The following is an 18,375-nucleotide window of genomic DNA, read 5'->3' as shown; positions in this document are numbered from 1 at the left end:
AAAATACTCGGTCCTTGTAAGTGAACAAAGGATTTCTCTTTTAGTCAAACCAAAGCTGGCCAAGGAATCAGACACGATTCGACACGTAGTAGCAAAGCCTAAAGATTACGTTAAGCTACCGTGCAAAGTCCTCCAAGGCTACCCCACCCCCACAATCAACTGGTATACTGCACCCTCATCCACGTGCAAGGAACGTGATCCGACGTGTAAGCCTGAGGACCATCAATGGAAAAGGATTGGGCTGCCTGTGCCTAAGGAGTTTGTGTCTCCGCCAATGAATGAAACTGCCTTCTACAAGTGTGACGCTACGAATGCTCTAGGCAAAGATTCTGTGGTGTATTCTGTTGTACGAATGGGTAAGGGATGATATCACTTTTGATAGGATTAACGGTTTGCGGGGCTTCTTTCACACCATGCCTTCCAATAAGGGGCCACACATTAAGAGGTCCTGCCTGGATCCTGAAGAAATACTATTTATAGGGGTAGGGGGAGGTGAGTAGCTAGAGTTAAAAAGTAACTGGACTGGTAGTGATTGGGGGACTAAAGATTGAAATTCTTTAGTGGTTATGTTGCAAATAAATAATCCTTCAGAAATATATTGAAAAAAAGTATCGATCCCCAAAACAGCCTGATCTCGAAAAGGACACAGTATTAAACAGATCTGACAATCTCTAGAGTCATTTAAGTCAGGACACGTCAAACTCTAAGAGCGAACAGTAATCGAATCGAATTGATAACGTATGTTGTTAACGTCTTTAGACATCCGGCCACCTAAGATCAACAACTTCAAGAACAAACTAACAGTAAATGGTTCGAATCGACTCGAAGTCGCCTGTCACGTGGAAGGAACTCCAATCCCAGACGTATTGTGGATAAGGAAGCGCAAAACTATTGCTGCCTGCACAGGAGATGCTCTGGGAATCTCCAAAACATGTACACCAACTGTCTCCAGTAATGCTGAACGATACGAGATACGATGGCTGGAAACTCACTCTGAGATGATTGTTCAGAGTGCTTCTCACATGCATGATGGTGGGATACTGAGCTGTATAGCGAAGAGTCAGTTGGGGCAGGACAAAGCCGATGTTCAAATTGAAGTACAAGGTAGTTCTGAAAAAAAAAACCTTAAGTATTGCATATCTGTTTGACATTTACGATTTTGCACCATACTTGTTCAATGAGATTATGTTTAGTGTTCCAACCTTTCCTGCCCAAGGGCAAATCCAGGTTTTTGTTAGAATCTCCTTTTTGTTAAAATTTTACATATCTGTTTGACAGACGTCCTGTAGTAATAACGCTTGCAATTTTCAACTTATGAAATCCCAATGGCAGGTCCAGAGGTTCGTGCCTGTCTTCTTTGTCGACCTGTTATCCCAGCTATTGACCATAATCTATTAGTCAATACTAGAGTAATAGGACATTTAACGTCGTTATTATAATCTACATCAACTATGACTTTTCCAGAATCACCAAAATTGGCCAAACAGGGCGAAATCGCCTCATACTACACTCAGTACAACGACTACAGAACCCTCGTGATCGATGTGGTCAGCGGTAACCCACCACCTCAATACAAATGGTTCATCCAGTCAGCTGATCACTGCCGTCAATCAAACCAGCAGTGTAAGCCACGTCCTAGACGATGGATACCGAGTTACCTGGAAGCCTCTCCCCCTCCTGGGGTGGCAGGCACGAGAAGTGCTATCTCTCTACCACCGAGCAAACGAAACTTTTTCTACAAAGTCGAGGCATCGAATGCAGTTGGTGCCGATAAACAAATATTTTCTGTCATCAGGACATGTAAGTAAAAATATCAGGGGTGTTTTCATGTCACGTGGAATGAACCTTATCTGGGATAGTGAACATGGTACATTGTGGCCCAGCTTGGGTACAGACATCTTATTTTATCATCACTATATGCATGGCGTTGTTTGTACGCAAAATAGACCACAATGCATCATGGACCTTTTCTGAGATACCAATCATAGTGCATTGTGGTCTAGCTTGGGTACATACATCGTGGACTGACAAAATTATTGGTTGCTTCTTCATAGGGGAAGAAACAGTCCGTCCTGTCATCTCCAAACCTAAAGGAGTCGTGTTCGATCAAGAAGAGCAGCTAAAGCTAGTCTGCAAAGCGAGCAGATTCGACTTTCAAGGTGTTGATTGGGTAAGAAAAGATGGCAAACCACTACCACGAAACAGAACAACGACTGACACTCGAGCAGAAGACCACGATATTCTGATGACAATTTTGATTGACAGCGTTACCATGGATGACGCAGGGGTGTACCAGTGTTTGGGCTACACCGAAAACAGCACCAGTGCAGCTTCAGTTGACATCACAATAAGAGGTGGGGTTTTATTGCTCAATACTTCACGGTATTTGTGGTTGTTAGCTGACAACATATAACTTGATAAGCACGCATACTTTTTTATCATTGAAATAGGACTATCGCAGTCAAGGCAAACACCAGCTTAACAAATGCTCGCACTCTTTAATGCGATCTATATTGCCGATTATTTTAATTTTGAATGTTAAAATTATGGAAACTTTTGCGCAGCTTGGTACTCGAATTACCCTTGAAAATAAAGCTCTACGTGTCCTCTTGTGCTGCATGTGTGAGATAGCATTGAGAAACCTGGGAAACCATACCAACCTATATATTTAACTGGGCATATTCACGAGATCATACTAAACTACTTCAATCCATTCCACAGAATTCGTATCTCCAAAAGTGTCTCTAACAAACCAGACTGTTATGAGCACCATTGGACAGGTCGACTTGCAGTGTCGCGTGGTTGCTGGATACCCCAAACCAAAGATCACGTGGTACAGGAACGATATCCCTCTCAAGCTCAAACCTCTTGGGCCTGATGGAGATTGCGCGTCATTTACGAATGGGTTTTACCATCTTGATGATCAAAAACCTCCTTATTCTGAACATCTGGTGATCTGTGATCCTAAACACGAGCGGAATACTGGTTGGTATAAGTGTAAGGCTGAGAACAAGAGAAATCACACCCAGATAAGGAAATACTTGAATGTACATGGTAGGTGAAGGTGGACCTTGCTTCTCTAGCCCATTCACTTAAAAAAGAAAAACAGTCCTTTTATTGGAAAAGGGTAACTGTTACTAAAGAGGTTTGGATGGGCAATCCATAACGGGCAGAACGAAGCCTGGGAGTGGATGAACAAACAATGAATAGTGAGATAAAACAAAGAACGCAGCTCACATGTAGAACAATACACATTGTTCACCATAATCCATGCTTTCTTTGTTTTTGTTATTTTGTCCATTCCCAAGCTTCGTTCTACAAGTGGACACCGACCCGTTTGGATATGTGTGCGTGGAGGAGCTCTTTGGTTGCTAACGGTGTGAAAAATGCAGGTTTTAGTTTTTGAGGCAGGAATGTTTTTTTTTGTGTGGTAAAGTTGTAAGTAAAGTGTTCTCGATAGAAAATGTTTGCCTCCTTTAAGCATATACATCAATGACATTGTCTTAATAAATCTTAGCCGATCAATACTATAGGTTATAAACCATAACGAAACACAAATCCTTTCTTGTATTTATAACAGAGGCTCCAACAGTTATCATAACCTCGGATGCATCGGTCTTGTTGAGGGAGATTGGGGAGAGTCTCGAGGTCACGTGTATCGCTTCAGGCAACCCAGAGCCTACGGTCTATTGGCTCAAAAAAGCTGACGATGAAAGAGAATACCCTGTTGCTGCTGAGAACGTCCAATCGGTAGATGGTGGTAAAGTAATAGTGATGTCCATGGATGAATCACACTATGGTGTCTATACGTGCCGTGCGAATAATACTTATGGGAACTCTTCTGCGTCTGTGTCAGTGGGTAAGTCAGCTGAACCATGTATGATCTACGACTTCCATCCATGCATCCATGCATCCATGCATCCATGCATCCATGCATCCATGCATCCATGCATCCATGCATCCATGTATACACGCATCCATCCATCCATCCATGCATCTATGTATGAACGAATCCATCCATGCATCCATCCATGCATCCATGCATTCATGCATTCATGCATTCATGCATCCATGCATCCAATCATCTATCCATCCATGCATCCATTCCTTCCTTCATTAAGGAGTAAATTACAGTACATAACGCTAGCTTTTTTTGTGTGAATTCCCTCTACAGAAAATCCCAGCGTGTTATCACAGGTTCAAAAACAATCCAAAGACCAGCTCATAGCTGTAATCATCGTCAGTATAGCCTTGATCCTATTCCTTATCGTGTTTGCTTTGATCTTGTACCGACGGAAGCGCATGTACGGTGGATTTTACCTCTGTACCACTCCTCCTCTTCCTGACCTCATCAAAAGCCTAGACCCTAGGTCTCCCCTGATTGAGCAAGTGCACAAGCTACCGTATGATCCTGTCTGGGAGTACCCAAGAGAAAATATTGTTTTTCGTAAGTTCCTATGCGGCTTTGATGGTAACTTTGTTTATATTTGCATTGATGGGTTTCATTTGACATCACTTGACGTGCTCGTGCGGAATGTTCATCAGCTGAATCGCAAGTTTTCAATAAAATTCTTTCTGGCTGACAACATTTGGAGCAGATAATGAGATTCGAAGACTTAATAATAATAATAATAATAATAATAATAATAATAATAATAATAATAAAATAATAATAATAATAATTAACATTTATATAGCGCCATTTCCAGAAGCTCAATGGCGCTTTACTTATCAGCTGATTGAAACCCGGAATAGCAGATATTAGAGTTACGGTTTTAACACCTTTAAACAATCGTCGAGGCATTTGGGTCAAATACAATAACATATATAGAAATTATATGAAGGCAATAGAGTGTAACTCTAAATATCTCCTATTGCGCACGGAAGTATTATATGCCAATGCACTTACACACACGCTAAATCTAACTAGATCCTTTGATATTTCAGGTGATGTGCTTGGTTCTGGGACGTTTGGTAAGGTCTTTCTCTGTGAGACAGAGGGCGGTTTAGTCATGGATGACAGGTCTTCTGTTAATAGTAGATACAGACTGGCGAAACGAAAAGATTACCGAAGAGGATCGGCTATCTCCTTGAAAGGAAACCTCAAAATAGCAGTCAAAACTCTCAAAGGTAGAACACTGACCTTTTATGGGTTATTTTGTATGCTTTCGGAGTTTAGAGTAGTACATACTTATATATATTTTCAATCCCAATTCGTACTGTGAGTTACCGGCCCGTTTCCTTAGATAAAAACCTTCAAATTTTATTGATCCCAAAGATCATAGGATATAGATCTATATAGAATGGTTTTCTTTGAAGTTCTTTTAGGAGATCATTTGTAGTTTTATCATCTGGAATGATTGTTTTAATCACGTTTGCTGATTAGAAAAGTAATTGTTTTCAGAAACTGCATCAGAATCAGACCACAACGACCTGTTGTCTGAGTTGAAGATTCTCATCCATGTGGGAGCTCATAAAAACATTGTTAACTTACTGGGAGCTTGTACCAAAGGTAAATATTTTGCTTTAGGAATGCTGTATTTTGATGAATATTAAAATGAAATACAAAGTCTTACCTCCTTTCTTCCCTTTTCCTTGCGTTTCTTTCCTTGCTTGATTGCTTGATTGCTTCCTTGCTTCCTTGCTTGATTGCTTCCTTGCTTCCTTGCTTCCTTGCTTCCTTGCTTCCTTGCTTCCTTGCTTCCTTGCTTCCTTGCTTCCTTGCTTCCTTGCTTCCTTGCTTCCTTGCTTCCTTGCTTGATTGCTTCCTTGCTTGCTTCCTTGCTTCCTTGCTTCCTTGCTTCCTTGCTTCCTTGCTTCCTTGCTTCCTTGCTTCCTTGCTTGATTGCTTCCTTGCTTCCTTGCTTCCTTGCTTCCTTGCTTCCTTGCTTCCTTGCTTCCTTGCTTCCTTGCTTCCTTGCTTCCTTGCTTCCTTGCTTCCTTGCTTGATTGCTTGATTGCTTCCTTGCTTCCTTGCTTCCTTGCTTCCTTGCTTCCTTGCTTCCTTGCTTCCTTGCTTCCTTGCTTCCTTGCTTCCTTGCTTCCTTGCTTCCTTGCTTCCTTGCTTCCTTGCTTCCTTGCTTCCTTGTTTCCTTTCTTGGTTTTATGCTTGCTTGCTGCTTGCTTGTTTCCTTCCTTTCTGTCACCCTTCCTTTCTTGCTTGCTTTCTTTCTTGGGTCTTTGCTTGCTTGCTCCCTTGCTTGCTTGCTTCCTACCTTGTGCCTCCTTTATTTCTTTATGTAACATCATTACCATTCATCGTCTCCTGTAGGCCCTAAGCAGGACCTGTGGGTTATCATGGAGTACTGTCCCCATGGTGACCTGTTACATTACTTGAAAGAAAAGCGTGATTTTCACGAGCCCATCTGGGAACCCCCCACAGATGATCCAAAAACCCAGTTCTCTTTGACTGAGCTAGTGAGTACGGCTTATCAGGTCGCGAGAGGAATGGACTTCTTAACATCAAGACGGGTAAGTAATATATATTTTCAACCCCACAGTTCCATGCGATGCTAGGATATGGACCAGTTACTTCCTGTATACTTCAGAAAGATGATGTTGATGTCTTGTCTTCTGTTTTTAGTGTATTCATCGTGATCTGGCAGCCAGGAATGTCCTGGTAGGAGAGAACTACGTCATGAAGGTGGCAGACTTTGGTTTGGCTAGAGATGTGTACAAGAATGAAGAATACGTCAAACAAACTCCGGTAAGGAATAACTTTGTAATATGAATGAATATGCATGTACTTAAAAAAACTTTGGTATCAAAGTGATCTTGTTTGGTTGCATCCTCCAAAGCATATTCTCTCCGGCACACTTCCTTTATTCTTCGATTGCACGTTACGTCATCGCGGCCATGTTGGTGCCATTTAACAAAAGATTACTCCTTAGCATCCATTGTTAACGGCACCACAATGGCCGCCATGTTTTTGTCTTTTGACTCTTTTGGGAATGCTTGCAACCCATCAATAATCTTGTTATCTTTATCCACGGTACTTAGTAGAACTCACAGTCATGATGCTGATTCATGTTTTAAAATTTTTACAGGGTTTAGTGCCAATAAAATGGATGGCCCTAGAGTCTCTCATAGACAAAGTTTATTCCCAAAAAAGCGACGTGTGAGTATCCAAAGATATTATATCTTATAGCGCTGGTTGTGCGCCACCATCCTCTGTTATCATTATACGCGATATTGCATGAGTAAATGGAACTGACTTCCATATCATTATCAATTTTTATAACCCATTCATTTTTATCTTCTAGTTGGTCGTTTGGAGTTATTCTTTGGGAGATTTTTACGCTTGGTAAGCTAATTCGGTTTTGCACTTTTGAAAATATTCTTGGTTTTGAAGCGTTGTTTTTGTAATCTTATTCGAATTTTCATGGGCTGATTATAATCTCCCTATGGGCAGGGTTTCAAAAAAGGTCAATGAAAGTTTTGGTTGCATATTGCATTTTGCATACCATTGTGAATAACATCAGAACAAAAGAAAGAATTCCTTAGAATACGTGCAGACAGTGCAACGTTGTGACGCTATTGTCGTGACGTTTCTCTCATTGTATTCTCATCGTCCATAGTGCATTTCGGGCTTGGCATATAGATATATCAAAAAACGAGATAAAAGAAATAAGACAAAACCTTTACCAACCTTTAAATAGCTGTATGGTCCTGTATGGTTGTAACCTAACGGTAATAGCTTAGTTTAAAAACTGGCCCTGCTGAGAGGTCGACAGCCAGTCAATTCTCTTGTTTTTAATCTCTTAATATTTTCCAATTGTCCAGGCGGCAGTCCTTATCCTGACCTTCATCCAACTGAAGTCTATGAGTTTCTTGTGGAGGGAAAACGCATGGCAAAACCAGTCAACTGTCCAGACGAGATGTAAGACTTTCCTTCCCATACATCCATTTTCATAAGTACAGGCATGGTCCTGTGAAAGATAACCTGTGGATCATATAGAGGTTTTGCACTATCACGTGCCCATCCCATAATACAGCTTGGGCTGCCTGTGGTTAGATGGCAGAAATATAAAATCCCATTACTCTTGGGAATTGGATTCTTTCTTACGTGAAACGATTGTGTTGTTCCTGCCACTCAGCATCATTAAGGCATGGCTCTCAGATGAAAAACTGATTAGCTATATCATAGCCAGTTTTCTACGAATCTTCCCCAAACTTGGCAAGTTAATGTCTTTTGTGAAAAGAAGGATCCATATAGGTATTGCAAATATCAAAAGGAATATGGATTTTCAGGACTTTTGAAGTAGTTTCAATACGATTACAAACGATTTTTTAAAAAAATCCAAGATGGCGGCCTTGTGGTCACGTGTCCTGGTTTCCATGGTAACAGATATGCGGTAATTGCTTGCCTTGAGGAATTACTACTACGAGCCAAATTTGGGAAAGATTCATAGTAAACTGTCAAAGATATGAATAAATAACTGATTTTCCATCACTTCCTCAAAAGAGCAATGCCTTAACGGTGCTGAGCACAAACTTGTCTCTGCAAAGCGTTTTAAACTACAGCTTCCCCTTTATTATTTACTTGGATTTTACTCAAAAATACATGGAATGCGACTGCGTTTTGTAAATAGATGTTCACTTTCTATATTGATGTTATGTGTTGCAGTTATGCCTTGATGAACGAATGCTGGATGCACGATCCGGACGACAGACCAACGTTTAAAGAAATTGTCTTGAAACTCGACAAGATTATCGAGATTAACATACCCGCTATGGTAGGTTAATAACACTCATCTTGTGAAAAACAAGCTTGTATTTTTTGTAAAACTCGTATTACAATTGAATTTAAATTACAATTCACACATTCAATGTTGTTTCCAACTGAACAGAAGCGAGCTAAACGACCATAAAGGCGACGCTGTTAAACTGTTGCAATTGCGCGCCAATTCGTTTTATCGTGCGAACAGGACCTGCAACGTTGATGCGAAGGAAAGCTATTCGCGCACTGCAGAATTCGAGCAAATGGTACGTAAAAAAGTCGGATTTGATTGGCTGAGAATGAGAATATCACGTCATTGGCAGCAACATTGCAGGTCACGTTGACACGATGAAAACGTTTTGTGCGCATCCTCTGTAGGTTGTGATAAAATGCGCTATGAAACTTGTTGCACGCACCGTTACAGAAGTAGATCTCGATTCTACTTTGCTATAACGTTGCGCGCAACCTCTGTAGGTTGTGGTAACGCGCAGGCGCACAACGTTTTATAAGTATATGTCAATTCTACCTCTGCATCGTTGCTTTCATCGTTGCGCACAGCGGTCGCCGAGAAGGACGCATGATGCAACTTCGTAGCTTGAATGCATCGTGTGTCCTCACCCGTAAGAAAATATAGAAAAACCAAGGCATGTCCGTTATAACAAACGTTAACGTTTTGTACTATTTTCGCTGTTAATCTTCCTGTTTTCGTGTTATTTAGCAAATTTTCTCGAGCCCCCCCCAAAAAAGTCGTTTTGTTTTGATTTTCATCGCATCATTCATTGTATAATGGTGACATTTTCATCTTCCAGGGACGAGAGGCATACCTCGAGCTAGATAATGTCGAAGATGAGAATCTCAACAAGGAGGAGGATGGTTATCTACTGCCTTCGGATGTTGTACCGTCCAAAGCGCCTCAAAAAGAGGACGACGAAAAGCCTTACGTAGACATCGACGATCCTCATGACTATTCGGAAATACCTGATCATGATTTGTCGAAAGAAAGTAATTCTATGATTAAGGGCTCGAGTGAGGGAGAGAGAAAATCTAAAATCAAAATGCCGGGTGAATATGAAATGGCTCTGAAGAATCCTCGGTATGTGAATGTACTAAATGATACTGAGACGTCAAGAACAACGATCTTGTGATGTGGTTGAACGCTACTTACTGTACAAGAAGAACTGGCCCTTCCACCTGGGGGTTAATTGCGATTTCATCGAAGGCCCGAAAGGACATTGAATGCTATCGTTTGAAAAGTTTCAACGGCTTGCAAAACTATAAAACACACGAAACAAAATATATGCCATATTCAAACTGAAGCAACACGAAACAGTTCATTTGTTTATTTCAAAAAACGAAATATCAACACTGACAAAATATGAACTCATCATTCATGGAAGCTCCACCGGTTCTGTCTCAGTAGTCACAATATGTACAAAACAATCTAATGAAGATATTCTCGAGTTAGAACCGCTAGCTAGCGCGCTGGTCTTTTAGTTAGTCAATATAAATGTTTGCCCTAAAAATTTTCTCAAAAGTGTCGTTTCCCCCCCATTGAAATAGCAGTCAATATACCAGTCGCGACTGATTTACAGTAAATACCAGTTGCAACTCAGCTATTTGATGACGAGAGGTTAATTTTTTTAAAGAAAAAAAACCCGCTATTTTCACGCTATTTTCCGCTCAAATAAACACATTTTGTGTACAACTTTACGGGACCCAGACCACTAGCTATAGCTCCAGATCAAGAGAATATGAAGTAAGTTGCTTCGTAATCTCTTGCTCAAGATATATGGTGTCTTAGTTTCTGTCAATCAAATTTCCAACGGCCCGCTGAGTTCGTATGAGCTTCGATTGATAATACCCAAAAATCCAGACGTCCTAATTAGGTTTAAACCTAATGTTCAAATTGGTCCAAAGATTGTATCGCTTATCGGAGCTCGACATAAGCGAATGCCGGAGAGGCTTTCAAGTTATTCCATTTTATGCAGATATTTCGTTCACATCGTGACCATTTTCTCGCATTTGCCTTGAAAATATACGTTAAATATCTTTTAATTTAGCTGCATGCGATAAACTACACATGTAAGATAAATGCAACGACTAAAAGAACATGGTTATATAGTAGATAGTTTCACAAAGAATATAATATCCAATTAACATGTTTATAGGGTCGTTCATGTGATAATAAACTTATACTGAAAAACAATTATGTACTCAGTGAGGGGCATTGCTTGTATAGAGTCTAACATATTTTTCATAGTGGGCTGGGATTGCGGAAATCCTTTTTTTAAATATATTCAATCCCGTATGATTAAAGTAAAATTCATGCCTTTTTATTCACCTTTTGAGTACACTCAACAAAATTACTCGATTCTGATTGCACAATCTCGTACAATTCGGAATATACAGATACTCGTGATGTTTTGAAAGATCTCAAATTGGACTCGTCTAAAGACTCGTCCAGTTTTGAAAACTTTCAAAACATCACGAGTATCTATAAATTCCGAATTGTACTCGAGATCGTGCGATAATTTTTCAGGGGTTTCTTATCTTGATTGAACAAAATTATGTCCCGACCCCGGTGGTGGTAGTAATGTGTAGCCCAGAGCCTGCGCTTCAATTCAGTTGATCTACACCAAGAACTATGCGCAGATCCATTTATTGAATGCTGATCTCTAAAATTAGCTAAAGTACTGGAGTCATAATTCCGGGCGCCTGGATTTTTTGCCTTGCCTTTTTAAGAGTCGATGCATGAAAATGAATGAGCTCATGAAGACGAAGACGGACAAAGCTGGAAAGATCATGAGATAAAGAGATTAAGATCAACTTGACCAGTTTTACAGGTTGACTTGCCCAAAAACCTCACTAAAGAAACTGTAAGTATTAATATTATTACAACTTTACAATCAAAATATTGAAGAATCCCTTTTTCAAATCATTCCTTTATTAATATCACCTCATCGATTCCTTTTCTACAACCTTAACACTTTAAGCTTAGATTTTTAATAATAAGATTGTTGGAATATTAACAGTTACTGTAGTAAATACTTATGTACAATTTGAGCAATAACAATGCTCTTTGAATTTAAAGTTATTTTGTGTCATTAAAGATCTGAATATGCTCTAAAAATATGTCACATTTCACTTTAAGGAGTAAAAAATCTCGATAAGCTTAAATTCAAACTATCAAACATACTTGGAGATACTGTACTAAATACATAACCTCTCTGCTTTTCATTTTCTATTTTCCTCAAATCTTCATAATTAAACTTGTATATATAAATCTTTCTCTTTCTTTGATTGATTTTATTAAACGAAACAAAAACTGCACAAGTTAAATAATTTAAAGTAAGCTTACCATCTATTGTATATAATTTTAATTGAAATAAAATTAAAATAAAACAAAAATATAGATTAATCAAATAAATATCTATTTTTTGTATTCAAGCGTAACCTAAATTAAAAATTTTAAGATCTTCATATGATAAATAAAAACGTGTCTAAAATTAGGGAAAAATTAACACTTTGCCAAATGATTGACATGTAATGACTGAGATACTTCATCACAAACATCATTATAACCATGTAGCATTGATAGAGGAACTGGCGAAGAATAGAAATCACATATACACACTATGCCAAAGGATACAGAACTTTTTCTCAATGAAATTATTACTCTTTTAGGAGTAACTCCTTTTAATGCAATCTGTAGCAGTAGAAAACTGTCAGTATGTATACATATATATGTGTATGCGTTCATGACTATAATAAATGACATATTATAACAATACCCTCTGTTGTGTGAAATTTATATTTTAAAACTACAAAACTAGACTATATATGAAGAGTATTAAAACGCCAGGCACTTGAGTGCAATTATAATGCCTCTGATATGATTTTATACCCTGCAACATGATATGGGTCCTCTGGGATAGATATTATGTCGACTGAGGCTAATACCATTTATGAGTCCATCTTTGGATGTGTCTCGTTCAGTTCGTCCCTCAAACCTGTCTTCGCTTTTTACATTTCTTTTAAGATGAGTTGCTAGACTCATGAAAAGAAGATCCACATTGTTGGCCTCTTTTGCCGATGTTTCCAAGGCCACAGTGTTCTCTTTCTGAGCCAGTTCTTCAGCACATTTAAAGTTTACTTTTCGGCTAGTGTTTGCCAAGTCACTTTTATTTCCCACAATTGCCATTAATACCTCTTTACTGGTGTATCTGTTAGCATCGTCACTCCATTGTGGTACACTCTCAAAAGATTTCTCATTTGTGATGTCGTATGTTATTATAACACCATCAGCATTGTGATAATAACTTTGTGTAATTGAACGAAATCGTTCTTGTCCTGCAGTATCCCAAATCTGCAACTAAAAAGCGTAAAAAATTTTTTTGACATCACCTTAATTGCATAATCATAGAAAATATTTACATGCAAAATCAATAGTAATTTTATTCTCTAGGGTAGTCATTTAATTATTTTCAGCTGCCAGCACAAAGGTGCTCCATATATATATTGTGCTTTCTGTAATTTTCTTTTAAAAAATAATAATGAACTAGAACTCTTTAAAAATTAATCACTGGTCAGTATGCCTTTTCCGCAAACAGCATAAATAGGTTAAACCCTGAGGAAGTTAGAGACACTTAATTAAATATTAAAACAAATTTATGGTCATAACTGTAAGAGCTGACATGGTCTACTGTAACTCACTTATTATTATTATTATTATATCATTATTATTATTATTATTATTATTATTATCATTATGGTTGTTCTTTAATTTTTGCAAGTGAGGTAGGGATCTGCTGTTTTTCAATGGAAACTAAAATTGTGACCTGGGTACAACCCTCTATATAAACTAGCCTTTGTATGTTCCTCCCCCATCCGCCTACCCCCTAAAATAAACAATATTATGAGGAATGGGTACAGTATTTCCAATAAAGTTATGCAAATGAGAGAAAGTAAAAATTTAAGTTTATTTCAAGTAATATATACAGTATGTCAGTCCTTTGTTGTTTGAAATAGTAGCTTATATGTTCTATATGCATGGCTGATTATGGGATGTCAACTAAATTCCAAGGGCTTAAGGCAAGGACTAACAGGGATGTCAACTAAATTCCAAGGGCTTAAGGCAAGGACTAACAGTAATGGCTGTCCATTGCCCAGACATGATCACCAGGCACATCAGTCTGATCAACATGTGACCAGTCAATGTCAGTGGTCAATAGGACCCGTCTATTAAGAGGTGTTTGGCTGGACAAGTCCTAATTTTGGCTGGATATTGTACATTGACCGTCTGTTATGTTTGGCCCTGGACCTTCACTTCCCGGGTGGGGGGGGGGGGGGGGGGTACTCCCATATATGGACTATACAGGGATGATCTGCTGAACAGGGTATAGTTCTTTGAGCTTCTTGTCATAAACAAGGTATGCAATTTCACTCAAGTTCCAAGTTCTTCCTGAGTTTCCTGTCATAATCAGGGTTTCTACTTTCGTATTGACTGAAACTGGTTATTATGGTCATCAAAAAAAAAAACAATACCCGAGCTGACATGATAATTGAAACAGGAACTCAGTGCAATTAATTATATCTTTTGCCATAAACAGGGTCTACAAATTTGAGTTTTTTTGTCATAAACAGGGTATCCCTTTCAGAATCCCAGCGGAACACCCCTACCCAAATCCTGGCGGAGTATCCCCCGGGGCTTCACTTGAATGCATGAATATGCTAAAAAAAATTGAACTTATAACCCTGAGCAACAAGGGACTAGCTCAAAACTGAGATTACAAAATGAAAATGCATTAGAGACACTAAAAACCCAATAATTGCACTTAGGTTAGAAAATCTTGGAATTGTTAAGCCTCCTAGATATTGTTTATTAAAAGGTTTTGTATCTTTTGTATAGCAGTAAAGCAAGGATTAGAATGTGCATATTGTATAAACATGAGCTAGTAAGCCGTGCACTAAAATCAATCTTCATTAAGGTTGAATATATTCATAATCATACAATGAATAGTCACCTGTCGAGGCATGTCATAACTATGTAATGGTGGAAATTCAAAATGCTAAGACAATAATGAATACAATAAAACATACTCGATAATTAGATATACAGTCAAAATATAGTATGATGACTTGGAAATATATATTTCAATCATAAAAACAATGAATGTTTTTCAAAATGTTATGATGTTAAGGTACATATAGATTCCTTAATTATCCCATGAAGTGGAACTAACATCTAGTAAACATCTTAAGAAAACTAATAACTCCATCTAAAAAATTAATTAACATCTCCACCTTAGTATCAACACACCATGATATAAGATAATCAGCAGTGATGGCAGCTAGGTCAGTTATGTGAGCATGCATGAATAAAAGTTCAAATCAAAAGGTGTTTATTATATACATCTTGGCACAACACCAAATAAAATATAATCCCTCCAAGCAGAACTGCCATAGTTAATTCATTAGCCTAGGTTTTCTTAAACCTGGGTTTATGAAGTCATATTAAATTGTAAGATTGTTTTCTAAAAATTCTTCAAAACTTACAAATTAAAATAAGAATAATACAAAAAAAGAAAACTAAGTATCAAATATTTTGATTTTTGGCATACTTAAATGTGAATTTAGCAAGATATATTCTTCCCACTTTGGTAATGCATTCAGCATTTTTCCGCCTTCAGGCAAAGTGCAATGTAACATATAGACTTTTTTATTTCTCCAAATTTTTTTAATATCCTGTAACATTTAAATATACATTATTGTGTTGTTTAATGTTATGGTGCAAGCAAACTGTATATTTTAAACTTTCAAGTATCTGTTTTTTTGCGTTCCATGCTTTAATATATTTAACATGTTTTTTCCTTCTTTAAACTTCCTAAATTACTACGATATTGGTAAATATAAATGAGTCCCCACTGTGGTCATCTTAATTTTGAAAGAAAATCCATATACATGAGATAAATACAATGAGATGGATTCAACTTCTCACGGAAGAATATCTTCTGTTTGTTAGGTGTCAAAAGTATAAGAATGAGACTAAGGTACAATTTTAAGGTTCATATTTTCTCAGTGAATATTTTTTCTGCAATAGACTTATTTTTCTAATGAGATTTTGATGCATGTCTTACTTACATCTTGTTTACAACATTAGGCAAAAAGAAAAGAAATCTGTTGTAAAATATTCATTTTTAATACGAAAACTGAAATATAAAACCTATAGATTTACGAAAGTGAGCAAAAAAACAAGACCTTCCAAAGATTTTGATCGAAGTTTGTGTTTTGTTTCTTTCTTACTTTTCCCCCTTGTTTTTTATTGTTTCTTTAATTTTTTGCATTAAAAAATATATTGTTAAGAGCAGAATAAAATATCTTAGACTTAGTTTAGAGGATTTTTTAATTCTTATTTCAGGATAAAACTTTCATTATTCATGGTGCAATCATGAATTTTTGACACATGTTTACAATGTTACGAACAAAAGAAGAAATCCACGCGCAAACCACGCTCTATACAGGGATAATGCACGTCTTCTTTCTGGACTTTATTCGAAATAAAAACATTCGATTCAAACAGCTCATTTAATTATCCTAACAACGAGTAGTTGATGAACGAGCTGTGATCATTATGGACCGCCGGAAGAACAACAAGATAGGAACGCTTCTGCAATGCACGTTCTCAAAAATTCAATAGAAAAACAATTTAAAAAAATGTATATTTTTTAGTCTCTTACCTTTACTTTTTCGTTATCAACTTCGACTGTTTTTATTGTAAAATCAACACCGATCGTAGGACCTTGGTTTGGGGGAAAATATCCCTTTGTAAACTGTCGAACGAGGCAGGTTTTACCGACATTTGCATCACCAACAAGGATAATCTTGAAGAGATAACTATAGTCCTCCATAACAGCGCACACGTTTGATTGATTTGACGTACTAAAACCACTGCAAATGGCCGACGATCTTTTAACCAAGTCTCTATTGCTGTCGTCTTAGACACTTTCAATCTTAAACTGAGATGTGCCTCAGCGTAGTTCGTTAACAACCTTCCCTGGAAAATGGGAAACCCTCGTTAAATATAGAATATTACTATTATGACAACGAGAACGATCTAGCTGAGTTTGACATTAGGAAATGACGTCACGTCATCCAGGGAATCCCATTTCCTGTTATGACCTTTTATGGTGGTTTTAGTCCAACGTGATTGGCTGATCCCTTCACTTCCGTGTGTATTAATTAATCATGTGGTAGTTTACTGAAGACTGCTATTTCGGTAGGAAATGCTGCCGGTGGAAAAATACAAAAGTTGCTAAATTAGTGTAAACTATATTTACGTATCGTTGTTTTGCACGTCTGATAATAGAGAATTATTATGACTGAAGCTAAAATTCTCCTCAGACACGTCGTTGTTTAGCGCTTGACGCTATTCCGTGTCAGCATCAATCAATGACGTAGTGTGTAATATATCCTATAAAGAACTTGGAAAAAATTCCAAATTATTCCACACTTCATTTATAAAAGCTGTTAACATCGGATAAAAAATGGTTATGACAAGATTTTACTATTAAATGCTGGTAAACTGGCTCATATTTTGGCCGTAAGCTGGCTAGCGCATGTCCCTCTAATGCACTCGTAAAAACAAATACACCAGCTTCCGTTTCCTGTCATTTTGAACCTGTGGGTTCGATCAGTAGGGTGTAGTGGGTCTGCGTGGGTGCTACCATGAGACCCATTTACGTAATATACAGTTGAACCATCTGGGCCCGGTTGTACGAAGGGTGGATAGCTAGCCCTGGCCGAAGAATAGTGGCAGCTCCTTGGGCGGGAGGAGGGAAGTAAACAAGTATAAAGTTGTGGTAGACAGTTGGAGGACCCCTCATAGGGTGTAACGTAGGACCCCCCAATCGAAGAGGGAGTCATGGTTAATAACACTAGGACTATTAATTTAAGTATCTCTGAAAAAGCGAGTTTTAAATACAAATGCGTGGTGTTGCCGAGTAACTTTGCACACACATTGAGTCTACGAATCATGCAAAAACAAATGTCTTAACCTGGTTAAGTGGTCCTTCACTGCATTTTCTTGTCTCTACTGAAGGCAGAGTTTCGAAGAATTGCAATACAAATAAACCAACCCAAATGAAAATTGTTTTCAAAACAAAAGAATGAGGAAAATCTTTATTTATGGAACTACACTCAGTTGGAAGTCAGTTTTGTAAAAGAAAACCTTAAAATTGACATTACTGACCTCCTGTACTTATGTAATATTACGTATATAAAACTAGTGGTGAATGATAGCAAGTTATCTGGTTTCTTAAACGGTCACGCGCCAAACACCGAGGTCGCGACAAAACGTGCGGAGATAATCTACTTCTCCTGCGTAAACACCTCAACTGGTGCTTTCCACATAGTTCTCTGGCGCTACATGTATAAAGTGTTTTATATCTGATTTTGGAAAAAATATAATCGATTAAGTTACGTCTTTTTTTAAATCTGCCAGAATCCTTACCTACACATGAATATGTGTGTGACTCGAATAGTTATGTTTTTGTAACTTTGATGAATGCACAAAACTCATGTTTTAGGGGGCGATCGCACTGAGAGCTGATTTCCCCCCGTTTAAGACTGATGATTGTACATCCCTTTGCATCGATGCA

General features: G+C 38.0%; 2 protein-coding genes across 2 annotated transcripts in view; one reads left to right on the top strand and one right to left on the bottom strand.

Moving 5' to 3' along the window:
• LOC116286861 (uncharacterized) overlaps positions 1-10,925 on the top strand; it is a 31,304-nt gene extending 20,379 nt beyond the window's left edge. Inside the window, exons 12-27 of the mRNA XM_089039580.1 lie at positions 45-356; positions 760-1,104; positions 1,465-1,800; positions 2,055-2,354; positions 2,722-3,054; positions 3,581-3,859; positions 4,175-4,447; positions 4,948-5,130; positions 5,405-5,512; positions 6,272-6,471; positions 6,584-6,706; positions 7,047-7,117; positions 7,263-7,303; positions 7,783-7,879; positions 8,627-8,735; positions 9,529-10,925. Of these exons, the coding sequence (XP_088895706.1) occupies positions 45-356; positions 760-1,104; positions 1,465-1,800; positions 2,055-2,354; positions 2,722-3,054; positions 3,581-3,859; positions 4,175-4,447; positions 4,948-5,130; positions 5,405-5,512; positions 6,272-6,471; positions 6,584-6,706; positions 7,047-7,117; positions 7,263-7,303; positions 7,783-7,879; positions 8,627-8,735; positions 9,529-9,864 (3,446 nt within the window). The 3' untranslated portion in view covers positions 9,865-10,925. The remainder of the gene's footprint in view (positions 1-44; positions 357-759; positions 1,105-1,464; positions 1,801-2,054; positions 2,355-2,721; positions 3,055-3,580; positions 3,860-4,174; positions 4,448-4,947; positions 5,131-5,404; positions 5,513-6,271; positions 6,472-6,583; positions 6,707-7,046; positions 7,118-7,262; positions 7,304-7,782; positions 7,880-8,626; positions 8,736-9,528) is intronic.
• Positions 10,926-11,645: 720 nt separating this feature from the next.
• On the bottom strand, positions 11,646-16,827 carry LOC116286859 (ras-related protein Rab-30). The gene is made up of 2 exons (XM_031693444.2): positions 16,456-16,827; positions 11,646-13,091 (listed from the first exon to the last, which is right to left on the bottom strand). The coding sequence occupies exons 1-2, from the start codon at positions 16,624-16,626 to the stop codon at positions 12,618-12,620; spliced, it is 645 nt and encodes a 214-aa protein (XP_031549304.1). The 5' UTR covers positions 16,627-16,827; the 3' UTR covers positions 11,646-12,617.
• Positions 16,828-18,375: the final 1,548 nt, after the last annotated feature.

The sequence above is a fragment of the Actinia tenebrosa genome, unplaced genomic scaffold (assembly GCF_029948245.1).
Source record: "Actinia tenebrosa isolate PJP-AT-01 unplaced genomic scaffold, QUT_ActTen_1.0 PGA_scaffold6__47_contigs__length_16458017, whole genome shotgun sequence".
In the NCBI taxonomy this organism is placed as follows: domain Eukaryota; kingdom Metazoa; phylum Cnidaria; class Anthozoa; order Actiniaria; family Actiniidae; genus Actinia; species Actinia tenebrosa.
The sequence above is the reverse complement of the archived record's forward strand: the minus strand, read 5'-3'. Positions and strand labels throughout refer to the sequence as shown.